The following is a 13,742-nucleotide window of genomic DNA, read 5'->3' as shown; positions in this document are numbered from 1 at the left end:
TAGACCTTTTAAGCAAAAAATTGTACAAAATTGGGGATATTAGGCAAAAACCAAGAACCCAATGTGTGTGCCCTAAATACAATTTTTTATAAAGGGCCTACAATCTTTTTTTCTTTTAATCATATTTATCATATAATTAATGTATATAATTTCATATCATTGAGGCACCTCCCGCCTTCTCTAAGCCTTAGGTCAGCCAGTGGGCACACATTAATTGTCCTTGCAGGAGTTCAACATGAGCACACACAAGTTCAACATCAGCATACATGAGTCCTGATCAAGCCTCTGCAAAAAGTCACCATTGATGATATTGCTTCTATATGTACATCACTCTCATTGACACATCAATCATCACCAGAAAATAAAAAGCTTCTCCTTTAATTACTCTCAACGTTCATGTCAAACTCCCTAGAGTTTCCTATTCATTTCCATGGTTTGATCATACATAGTGATGGACGATGGGTAAGATCATTCCCAAATGATACAATCCCAGCTGGAACTAATACTTTAACTGGAGTCCAATCAAAAGACGTGGTTATCTCACACGAATCCAACGTTTTTGTAAGGCTTTACATTCCCAAAACACCAATCCCTACTCGGAAACTTCCAACTCTGATTTACTATCACGGTGGTGCTTTCATGACTGAATCTGCTGCTTCACCCACTTACCACCGGACACTTAACTTGATAACGACAGAATCCAACGTGATTGTCGTGTCTGTAAACTACAGGTTGGCTCCAGAATATCCTTTACCAATTGCATACGAGGATTCATGGGAGGCAATTAAGTGGGTGGCTAGTCATGTTGGAGGAAATGGTCCAGAAACATGGTTAAACGACCATGCTGATCTTCAGAATGTGTTCTTAGCTGGAGATAGTGCTGGGGCTAACATCGCCCACAATATGGCTATCCGGGTCGGGTTGAGCCATGAGAAAGTTTTTAACGTAAGTGGTGTTATTATGCTCCACCCGTATTTTGGGGGTAAAGATCCAGTTGGAGCTGAGGCCAAGAGATTTAAACTGCACAAAGAGTTCATAGATATGATGTGGTTGTTGGCAAACCCATCTGGGAATGGGTTAGATGACCCGCTGTTTAATCCGGGCATGGACCCGAATATTTCTGCTTTTGGAAGCTCCAAGATACTTGTGTGTGTTGCTGAGAAGGATGCACTGAGGGAAAGGGGTCTGAATTATAAGAAGGTGATGGAGAGGAGTGGGTGGAAAGGCAAAGTAGAGTTGATGGAGAGCAAAGGGGAGCTGCATATCTTCTTTTTGTTTAATACTTCATGTGAAAATTCTTGTTTATTACGCAATAGAATTTGTAACTTTATGAATCCGATCCGATGCAAAGCTTGATGATATGTGTTAGTTATTGGCAAGCAGTTATTTGCCATGCTTTGCTCGAATAACTATGAATAAACTATGTAATATTAACATTCATTATCTCGTGTAATAGTGACAAAACAGAGTGGAATCGATCTATAACATATGTTTTGATGTTAATGTAACTTTGGGGTTTGGTTCTTCCAAAGTTATGCAAGTAAGCAAGCAAGTTGGCAAAACTTTATTCGTGATCACTATTTGAAAAACTCATTTTGAAAAAAATGCTAAAACATATAAAATTACGAATAATTGATAGCGATTAAAAGAAAAGAAGATGGAATATATAGTATATATTGTGGAATGACATTTCTTATTAAATGTATGAAATTCATAGTTGAAGTGTACATTTTCATAGTTAAATTGACATGACAACTCCATGGTGAAATGACAATTCTTATTAAATGTCTGAATTTTGTACTTAGAGTGTTAATTCTCATAGTCAAATTTACATGACGACTCCCTCGTGAAATGACAAGTGTAAAATATTGATAGATTGACCACACATCTAATCGTGTGTATTGATATTGTATAATATTGGAAGATTACAATAATGAGATCCTATAATGTAGGATCTATAATATACAAATATACATTAAATAATAAATGACATAATTATCTAATATCCCCCATCAAGCGAATGGGTGGTGGACCAAGACGAAGCATTGCTTGAAAATGTTCAAATTGAGCACGCTAAAGACTTTTGGTGAAGATATCTGCCACCTGAAGCTTGGTTGAAACGAACTTGGTATAGAGCTTGCTAGAAGTAACAAGTTCTCTAATAAAGTGGTAGTCAAGATCAATGTGTTTGGCAGGCTTGTGAGCAACCGAGTTATGTGTCATAAACAACACACTTTTGTTGTCACAAAAAAGAGTGGGACGATCAGAAGGTAACGCATGAAGCTCACGAAGTAGATGGGTGATCCAAACAATTTCAGTTGCCGTGTTTGCCATTGCCCGATACTCCGACTCACAACTTGATCGAGAAACAGTTGGTTGTTTCTTGGCACTCCAGGAAACTAAGTTACCACCCAGGAAGATTGAATAACCATATGTAGACTGGCGGGTTTTAAGACAACGTGCCCAATCAGCATCAGAGTAACCAAGAATGTTGTTTATTTGAGGTTTACAAAAAATAAGCCCATACGAGATCGTACCTTTAACATATCGGAGTATCCACTTAACAGATTGAAAATGAGCATCGGTAGGGGCATGGAGGTATTGACTTACTTGATCGACAATATACGAGAGATCAGGTCTAGTAATGGTTAAGTACTGAAGAGCACCTACAAGAGAGCGATAAAGTGTTGGATCAGAGAACGATGGCCCATCAGGTGTAAAGGTTTAATGGGTAGCCAAATGAGTTGAGACTGGTTTACAATCAAGTAAGTCGGCACGAGTCAAGACGTCTTTGGCATAATTATATTGACTGAGAAAAAGTCCATCGTCAATATAGCTCACTTCTAAGCTGAGGAAGTAACTAAGATCACTAAGATCTTTGATAGCAAATTCATTGTGTAACCGGGTAGTAAAGGAAGTAATGACTGACTCCTTAATTACTAGTAAGAATAAGATCGTCCACATACACCAGGAGATACATGATGCATGAATCTTGGGCAAACACAAATAAGGAGGTGTCTGGACGACTGCAAGTAAAACCATTTGCAAGTAAGAATGAGCCGAGGTGTTGAAACCAAGCACGCGGTGCTTGTTTCAAACTGTAAAGGGCCTTAGAGAGCTTGCAAACGTGGATAGGAAAGTTAGAATCTGCGAAGCCGGGTGGTTGTTCCATGTAGACCGTTTCTGTAAGATTTCCATGGAGAGAAGAATCTTTTACATCTAATTGATGAAGCCGCCATCGATGCAAGACAACAAGAGAAAGAACTATGCGGACGGTTGACGCTTTAACAACATGGCTGAACGTATGCGAGTAATCAAGGCCATGTATTTGACTGAAACCTTGAGCAACAAGGTGAGCCTTGAAACGTTCAATAGAGCCATTCGAGTTGTATTTGGTGCGATAAACCCATTTAGAGCCAACAACATTGGAGTTAGTTGGACGAGGAATTAGAACCCAAGTGTTGTTTGTGCGTAACGCCTCCATTTCTTCACGCATAGCAGCCATCCAAAGAGGATCTTTTGCAACAAATTTAAAACCTTTTGGTTGAGTGGATCAACATGCCAATCCGGATGACGTTGGTTCACATGACACTTGGAATGAAAAGCATGGACTAGGTTTGCATCTGATGGGATGGCAGAGTTGGTTGCATAAGTGTGAAGACTTGGACAAGAGGAGGCATAATGCCCATTTAGACGGCACATTTGACAATGAGGAGGACGTCTGCCCCCACATCCTCTTCCTCCACCACGAGACCCACCACGAGAATAGTTTGATGACCTTCCTTTATTATTATTAGAACAAGACTAAGAGATAACCGCAACAGTAGGGGCAGCGAAACCATGCATAGATTGTAGGAAAATCTCATGATTTTTTGCCTGAGACAATAAATCTCGAAAAGCTGGAGATGGCCTGGAAGTTCGAATGGCTATAGAGAAGGTCTCAAATGAAGAGCCAAGGCCACAAAGAAACCAGTGGATCTTGTCCATATCATCAACAGGTTGGTCGATTGCAGCCAACTGATCACATATAGTTTTAAACTTTCGTCCATACTCAAATATTGTGTTGGTACCTTTTTGCATTTGTCGAAGGCTGTCACGAAGGGAGTGGATTCTTTCAACAGAGGAGCTGCTGTAGGCAGCCTGCAAAGCAGTCCAGATAGATCGAGAATCAGGAAGACCAAGAACTTCAGCGGCTGCTTCTTCAGTTAGAGAGGAGTTGAGGAGAATAAATGTCTTCTGATCAAGATCAGCCCAAGAAACATACGCTGGATTTAGGACAGATTTACTATCAACTTCAACGTTCGTTGGAGGTGGAAGAGGGGTGCCGTCAACATGGGGCATAAGCTTCTGATAAGAGAGTAAAGGAAGCATTTGATTTCTCCACAATAGGTAATTAGAAGAACTTAATTTGATGGGGATCATATAAAGTATGGTATTCATTGGAAAAGTATTATCGGTCGAGGTAGACATGACCATGTTTCAGGAGAAGAATAGGGTTAGAGAAGAAGAAGAAAAAAAAGAGAGGAGGGTAGCGTAAGTGTTAGGCTGATACCATGTAAAATATTGATAGATTGACCACACATCTAATTGTGTGTGTTGTATTGTATATATATTGGAAGATTACAATAATGAGATCCTATAATGTAGGATCTATAATATACAAATATACATTAAATAATAAATGACATACTTATCTAATAACAAGTCACTGGTCGAATGAAAATTCTTATTAAATATCTAAAATTCGTAGTCAAAGTGTACACTTTCATAGTCAAATTGACATGACATCTCTCTAGTGAAAATGACATGTCACTGGTGAAATGATAGTTCTTATTAAACGTATGAATTTCATAGTCAAAATATACATTTTCGTAGTAAAATTAACATGACAACTCTCTGATGAAAAGAAAAGTCATTCATAAAACGACAATTCTGATTAAATGCTTAAATTTCGTAGTCAAATTGATATTACAATTAACATGCTATATACGCATGCAAATAATTTTATATAAAGAGCATAAAATCATATTAATTCGATACCAAACTTTCTTATAACCTAGCATTCATAAAAGTGGGTTTTTACTTGAATTTTTTTTCATCTTTTCCTTTTGAAAGACTAGTCTAAAATTGCTAATTTAGTTAAGAACCCTTTTGGCTATAATAATACTTCCTACCTTGGAAGATGTCTGGATAAATGAAGAAGGATGTAGAGGCCAAAGAAGAAGACCTAGAGAAACATAATCACAGTATTGGTCCATGAAGGGATGCGATTGACAGAAAATAAATAGAAATCGGAAAAAATGAAATGAATAAAACAAACGAAAGTAGAAATAAAAAGAAATAATAAAGCTAATGATTAAGCAGTCTAAAAAATCTCTAATACTAGAAGAGTGAGATGTGATGTTTGATGTGAATGGGATGAATAAAAAACAAGCATGAGTTAAAATAGACAAAAAAAAAAACTTCTTGCAAACAACTATACAACAAAAAAAGGGAATTAGTGGCCACAAAAGTCGCTGCTAAAGCCTAGAAGACTTGTCGGTAAAGTTAATAGCGGCGACGCGTCGCCAATAAAAAGTCGCCGCTACTATTCTGTCGCTATTGCTCAAAATGTCGCCAGTAAAAATATTTATCGCCGCCAATGCTCTTGTCGCCGGTAATACCTACTGTCGTCAGTAATAGTGTCGCCGATAATAACATTTTTTATTTTTTTATTTTTTTTAAATCAACGATTTTGGGTGCAAAAAACCGATACATAACGACACTAAATACATAAACAAATTACATAATAACATGACAAAATTGCAAAAATGGTCCCTGTGGTATGCATTTTTTTGGGGGTTTTAGTCCAAACCGCGACTTTTTTGGCTTCGTGGTCCTTTTGGACTAGTTTGTATTTGAAAATGGTCCCTCCGAAAATTGAAATAACTAAATTGCCCTCTTAATATATATATATATATATATATATATATATATATATATATATATATATATATATATATTATATTTTTGTCTATTTAATTTAATGTTATATTGATAATAAAATGGGGGCCGCACCTCTCTCTCTCCCTCTCTCTCCCGCTCTCTCTCTCTCTCTCTCTCTCTTGATCACACACAATCGTTTTTATTATACTTGAGAATACACAAGTTCTTCAACAAATACACACATAAAATTTGGAAAATGATTCACATGGGTTCATATTTTGGTAGGATCTATTTTTTGTTTTTGGAAATCAATTCACATGTTTTCACTTTAACGTATACTGACACATACATGAACAATCAAAAGGGGGTGCATCTTCATCTGATCAGGGGAAGAGGAAACGAATCGGCAGCAACGATAGGATCGACGTGGCTGATGAAATCGTGAGGAGGGGCGAACGTCGATCTCCAGCAACGATTCGCGAAGGAAAAGAGGCGTAGACGACGTCAATCGTCTTGTGGTGGTGAGGGAAGCTGCTACGGAGGCTTCCCTTGGTTGTTTTTCAGATCCGACAAAAATCACGAACGAAAATGGCAGAAGAAGTGGTGATTCTCAGGTGGTGCTTGGGCTGTTCAGATCGACAAGAAGGGGGAGGAGTCGAGTCCTCATTGTCGTCAACAAATAGGGGGGAGGAGGAAAGGTTGTAATGACAGACGATTCTAGTGGGGCGGCGGAAGTGATTGCTCGACGAAAGGAAGAGGCGGGGTAGAGGTGGCAGTTGGCGTCTCCGACGAGCCCTTCGTGGCTTGTTCTTCGTCTTTGGTAGCTTTCGGTGCGAATGAGAAAGTATCTATGTAGAAAAGGGTGTTGGGGTTATTACTTGACAAGAGAAAGAGGTGGAGGAGGGTTATGGAGGGCTGTTGCACTTTTTCGGTAGCTGGTTTCCACCTCCGGTGGTGGTTCAATGAGAGAGAGAGTGAGAGAGAGTGAGGGTCCTCTCTTTATTTATAAATTATCAAAAATAGATAAATATATATATATATATCAAATTAAAAAATGAAAGAAAAATAAAAAATAAATACACGAGGGGCATTAAAGTCATTTCAGTTTACCGAGGGACCAAATCCACAACAAAACTAGCTCAAAAGGACCACTAATCCAAAAAAGTCGGGGTTTGGACTAAAACCCTAAAAAAATACATACCATAGGGACCATTTTTGCAATTTTCTCTAATAACATCTAGTTAGATACCAAATAGTGGTATAATTAATTTCATACCACAATTAAACAACCAAAGTTTTACAATTCTAACAAGCAGCAGAGTGTCACGACAAGTGTAACATACAAAACACAGATTAATTATCCACCGAACCATCATCTCCATTCCCATCATTTCCTCCTTAATCTTTCCCCGATTAAAAAAAACGCATAAAGCCCCCCTACATGTCGAGTCGTTGAGCATTGCCCGAAGATTTTCCAACTACATAATCAATAACAATGTATGTAAACTTATAAATTAAATTATCAAACATAAACAAAAACTACCAAAGTACATTGCTATTTCTTGCACTTAAATACAAGAAATACCAAAAGTACATTGTTATTTCTTGCACTTGTGACAAAAACACAATTACCAAATCACCATGCATTTATCGATGCCAAAGTACATTTCTATTTTTAAACTAAGAAAAAAAACCAAAGTACATTGCTATTTCTTGCACTTGGGACAAAAACCCGATTACCAAAGCTTTTAGCAAATAATCACCACAAACTAAAATTACCAAATCAACATGTATTTAATGATGCCAAAGTACATTGCTAATATAAATTAGGGACAAAAACCCAAAGTACATTTCTATTTGTGCTAAAGAATCTTAAATACACGAAATACCAAAGTACATTGCTATTTCTTGCACTTAAAATACAAGAAATACCAAAAGTACATTGTTATTTCTTGTACTTGGGACAAAAGCATAATTACCAAATCAACATGCATTTATTAATGCCAAAGTACATCACTATTTTTAAACTAAGACAAAAAAAAACCAAACTACATTGCTATTTGGTACACTTGGGACAAAAAATCAATTACCAAAACTTTTTAGAAAATAATCACCGCAAACAAAAAATTAACAAATCAACATGCATTTATTGAAATTAAATAACCTTGTTTTACTTGTGATGGTTGTGATGACTGTGGTGTTGGTTACAATGGCTGTGAAATCTGCGGGATGGCAGTTCCGGCTGATGCCTATATATGGTCATGTCGTTCTCATAATACTTTCTAGAAAGTAACTCTTTCTTAAGCGGGTGTTAACTCTCTTTTACCCTCCAGCCCTTGCGTTTGTTATAAGAACTCTTCCATTAACCAATTCCGTGTTTTTCAAAAGTGATTAACAATTAAGTATTAATTAAACACTTAATTATATGATAAAATTATAATTAAATACTTACGTATTGTTGTTCTGTCTCGATACTAACAAATACACCACTCCTATCGCTATGAACCTTGCGAAACGTTTCCACTCTCTTAAGGTTCTATTTAACATTAAAAATTAGATTATATTTTAAATAAATAATTACATGTATAGTACGTTACCTTCTTATACCAAGTACTGCTATATGAGCTATAATTCCCAATGTCATTTGAAATAAAGAAGACACAAACGAATAGAATCTTGAAGATTTTTTTTTTGTTATTTATAACGTTTTACTTTTTTATATTTTTGTTATTTATGGTATTTGGTTTTGTTTTAAGTGACATTGTAAATTATATCATCCTACTTTTTTTTAAATGAAATTATTAGTTATAAAATCTTACTTTTTTTTTTTTAATTATAGCATTGTAATTTTGAGGCTTGCCTAATTAAATCATAACATTATAGACACATACATTTTTGTTTGCATATAAATAAACATATATATATATATATATATATATATATATATATATCCATCATACATATACATATATACACAAATACACAATATATACAAATACACATATGCATACAGTATAACACATACATTATAGATTGCATACCAAATACTAAGCATATACAATGAACACATAAACATAAAAAATAAACTAATAAACATGCAAAAATCCAATTAGACATATAAACATGCGTATACAAATTAAATACAATCACTAAGTTGAAATTAGAACACATTTTTTTATGTGCATCATAAAGACATGTTTACTATACTCAAATACACATACTTTCACATACATATACCACATATACATAATTTCACATATATACATAATAGCATTCTACTTACACAAAATACACATGTTTTTTTATATACATATTATACACACATAGATACACCAAATACACACATTTTCATATACATACACCAAATACACCAAAAAAATACTTGATGATGAAAAAATACACTATTTATATACACATATGCCAAATTCCACATAATATATACAAACACATATTTTGCAATAAAATCTCGAAATTCAAAGTAAAAAAGAACCTATGGTGGCTAGAATTTAAGAGATGGTGTAGTCGTTGGTGGTGGTCCTCTGTAGTCACACTCTACCCTACGGTAACCAAGACAAAGAAACCAAAAAAATTGAAATTGACAAGTATTTTGCAATTAATCACAAGATTGAGCTGGAAATCGATGTTATAAGAGAAAGAGAAAGAGAAATCAAAAGTTGAAGCTACCTTTTACAGGAGTTGCACGATTTTCGCCGGAGTTGAAGCCCTTTTCGCCGGAGAAACTGAATCCCTTAACCCCTTCGATGGTAATCTCACAATGGGGAGTTCCCCATGGTCAGAATCGATCTTGGTGGAAAGAAAATGAGGGAAGAAAAAAAACAGAGCTGAACAAACCAAAGAAGTAGAAAGTGAAGCTTCTACGTCGTTTTTTTTTAATTTGTGGAGACCTTTACCGGCAACACTTTTACCGACGACACTTAAGTTTTTAGCGGTGATAATCATCAACAACAACGATAACTCTGGAGGGAAGGTTACCATGTCTTTTTTATTCCACCTTTAGCGCCAACAATTGTTACCTTTAGCAGCGGCAAATTATCGGCGGTGTTGACTTAGTGCGACGATGAACCCCAGTCGTTGGATTAGATCATCGATCGAACGATTGATATTTACCGGAAGGTGTTAGTGTGGATTCGGCCTTAAGGCATTACCGGCGACATTGTTAGCGGTGAGACTAGCTTTTAGCGGCAACTCTAGCTAGAGTCGCCGCTAAATGCTAGTGTCGTCGCTAATAACGTCGCCGATAATGATTTTTTTTTTCTTATAATGAAAAAGATCATTAATACGATGCAGTGTATTAGAATATGATATTTTATTAAATAATATGTAGTTTTTTTTGTTACTATGATACTAAGTTTTATTTGGTACTATTATTCGGTAATGATGTGTGTAAACTATATTGTGTACTATCACATATTAATCAATTTCCACCTACCACACCACCTATTACCTACAACCATAGACTATTTGTATAATAACTATTTCGTACCAAAACATGTCTTTCTCTTCGTCTCCAATAAAAAATTTCTCTCAGATCACCCAAAATTTCAAATGTCCTAGCGATGAATAAATTATAACACGGAGGGTTTCTAATGAGGTCAAGGATGCCATATCAATCAATTAAAGAAAAATTGAAAGTCACTCTTTCAATATCTATGTTCCAAGGGAAAGTCTGAGTTATATTGAAGCTTGAAAGACTAACATGAATAAAAGATGCAAAAAAGTCAAAAAAATAAAAAATAAATACGAGCTACAAAAGTAGAGCTTTCAAAGAAAGCACGTGAAATGGGGGTTGAGGTGTTTGAGATGAATGAAAAAGTACAATGTGTTTCTATGAGAAAATAAATTTCTCTAAGAGTTTCATGAATGGAAAATTGCAGATGATGAGGGGTAATTTGTAGGGGGGGGGGGGGGGGGGGGTGGGGTGGGTGGGGGTGGGGTTAAATTTATATATGTTACTTTTTAATTTAGATATGTTATGGGTTTATCGGCTTTGGCAGAGAAGATGTCATTGGCCTACAACTAGTATTGAGTCAACTTTTATTATCATAAACAGACATGTCATTACATTTGTAACCATAAGCATAAAATATGTTTAGAAAGTGTGTGTGACCGTTGTGTATTCTACAAATCTAATAAAATTTGTCTTTAGTTTGCCCGTAAATTAGCATGATTACTTGGATAATGTGAACCACATAAATCCTTTAGTTATTATTTTTGCATCCTTTATTATCAAAACATATCATTGAATAATATTTTAGTTTAGTGTTTTTATGAACAAGAAAAATTTAATGATGAGTTATGTTGTACGTTAACTTATCGCCATTTATAAGTTATTATGTTAAACTAGTATAAAAATTATTCACTACAAAAGGATGAACCCTAAAACTTTAATTTACAAAACATACATAATAGAAAAAAATCTTAATGAAAATATGCAATAATTAAATGTAATTAAAAAGTCATTAACTATGATTCATACGAATAAGAAGTATATATTTTTTTAGAAAATATTGTTATAATAGGGTTTGAATATTACTTTGATAAAATGCTAAAACAAAAGATATCATTAGTTTGCATCATCTTTATAGCTTCTGTGAAGAGAACGCCTATTCATTAAATGGCCCTTGCAAAAATCAACATTGGCACACAGAATGGCAGCAAATCCATGAATTTTCATTGCAGGGGACACAAGGTTAACAATAAGTTTGGCTAATATAATTTTTTGTTACACAAAAACTAAACATATATACGTACCAATCAAACCAAAAAATGAAAATCTACGAAGTCTGTCATACCTAAAATATATATATATTTTTTTAAAAATCATCAATTTTTTCCTAAACATTTGAGAATTTTTAGACTTTTTAAGGAAAAATGGTACAAAACTGGGGATATTAGGCAAAAGATGATGCCAAAAAGTATTATTTATGTAACGTCCCGTTACTGGTACGTATTTGATCTACTTTTATATCATTTGTATTAGTGACTCGACGAGTGGCAGCCCTAACTCGTCAAGTAGATGTGAGGTTGGGATGCGGGTTTAAGTAATCTACTCGCCGAGTCTGCGCTTGGACTCGACGAGTAGGCCAGTATGGATGAAACCCTAATTAAAGGGTTTGCACCCTATTTAAACCATATCATGAGCTTCGGGTCCAGCCTCCATCACCTCCAGAGCATTACTTTCGAAACCCTAATTCCCTTTTAGCAATATTAAGCTTTCTTAGTGACTTAGAGGGTTTTTGGTGCATTGTGTATCTAGTAGAAGAGTTGGAAGGAATAAGGATCAAGGGAGAAGGACTAGATCCAGGAGAAACATCAGTTTCTCTTCACTTTCAGGTATTCAAGCTCAAAACTTGATTTGTGGTTTTATAGATTTCCTCCTTTGCCCTCTTTATGGAGTTTTGGGGTCAATAAGCCTGATCCTTAAGACTTGGACGTCCCAAGTCGATGCACCTTCAGATCTAGACTCTAGAACCAAGTTCATGGCATAAAGATGCAAGCTCTATGGCCATATTAGCCCATGCACTTCTTTAGACCTCTTTTTGGGTCCTTAAAGCTTATACTTCCATGCGTGCACGTAAAGTTCATAACTTTACGTGTTAGATCAACCTTAGAAGCCCGGATCTACCTTTTGGACGAGAGTTGTACATCAGAAATCAAGTTATAGACTTGGACAATAGGCGACTCGACGAGTTGTTCTTGCAACTCGGCGAGTCCGAGGCTGGAGTCCCCAATCTATTGTGGTTCAAAGGAGCCCAGTTGAATGTTAACAGAGGTTTAGGAAGGTCCCAATGAGTGTTTCTTCATTTTAAGAGTTAGCCATAATCTTGAAACCATGGGACTCGGCGAGTATAAGAACACACTCGACGAGTCTAAGGCAATCTTCTTAACCACAAGAACAGACTCGACGAGTTTTTCATACAACTTGGCGAGTCGTAGACTGGACGTGTTCATATGATGAAGGAGGACTCGACGAGTTGTTCATACAACTCGGCGAGTCAGATGAAGGTTGACCCGATGTTATTATAGAAGGAGAACCCATCGAGTCTTTGATAAACTCGACGAATAGAGTCAGGTTTGGGAATAGAAGAAAGGATAGGGACTCGGCAAGTTGGCGGCCCAACTCGGCGAGTCAGGTTAACTGGCAGTTGACTTTGACCAAGATGTTGACTTTGGCTAGGGGTAAAATAATCACTTTACCCTAAGATTAGTATCAGTGTGTGACTAAGTGTCTTTATGGAAATTGTAGCCGGGGAGTTGCCGGAGCAGCAGTTAGACAGTTCCCGATCAGCATTTCAGTAGTCAGCCTTACGAGGTGAGTTTCCTTCCGGTAGGAACGGGTCTACGGCCACAATGTTGGCCTGTTTAGATAGTAGTAGTTCCGCGCGGTCCGATGTCGGGGTGGTCCCGAGAAGTAGTACAGTATGCTTGATGTCTTTGTGATACAGGCATGTCTATGTGTTATGTGTTCCGGGCTGCGGCCCGATATAGTATGCAGTATATATGTTATTGTTATATGCTATGATTATGTTATGCTATGTTCAGTCAGTTCCGAACTTCGGTCCGATACAAAGGACAAGGCCCTAGTCAGTTCCGGACTTCGGTCCGATGCAGAGGACACACATTGGGTTCTTGGGGCACTTCCCGCTTTCTCTAAGCCTTAGATGCCTGGAAACTTTAAGTGTCCATGCAGGAGTTCAACATGAACAAGCACAAGTTCAATATCAGTATACATGAGTCCTGATCATGCCTCTGCAAAAAGTGACCATTGATGATATTGGTTCTATGTAAATATCACC

The 13,742-nt window shown here is 36.4% G+C and overlaps 1 protein-coding gene across 1 annotated transcript; it reads left to right on the top strand.

Annotated features, from left to right (window-relative positions):
• The first annotated feature begins 210 nt into the window (after positions 1-210).
• LOC111895687 (probable carboxylesterase 2) lies at positions 211-1,521 on the top strand. The gene has a single exon (XM_023891764.3). The coding sequence runs from the start codon at positions 397-399 to the stop codon at positions 1,354-1,356; it is 960 nt and encodes a 319-aa protein (XP_023747532.1). The 5' UTR covers positions 211-396; the 3' UTR covers positions 1,357-1,521.
• The last annotated feature ends 12,221 nt before the right edge of the window (positions 1,522-13,742 follow it).

Source organism: Lactuca sativa, chromosome 7 (assembly GCF_002870075.4).
Source record: "Lactuca sativa cultivar Salinas chromosome 7, Lsat_Salinas_v11, whole genome shotgun sequence".
Lineage (NCBI taxonomy): Eukaryota > Viridiplantae > Streptophyta > Magnoliopsida > Asterales > Asteraceae > Lactuca > Lactuca sativa.
This window is presented reverse-complemented; position numbering and strand designations above follow the sequence as displayed.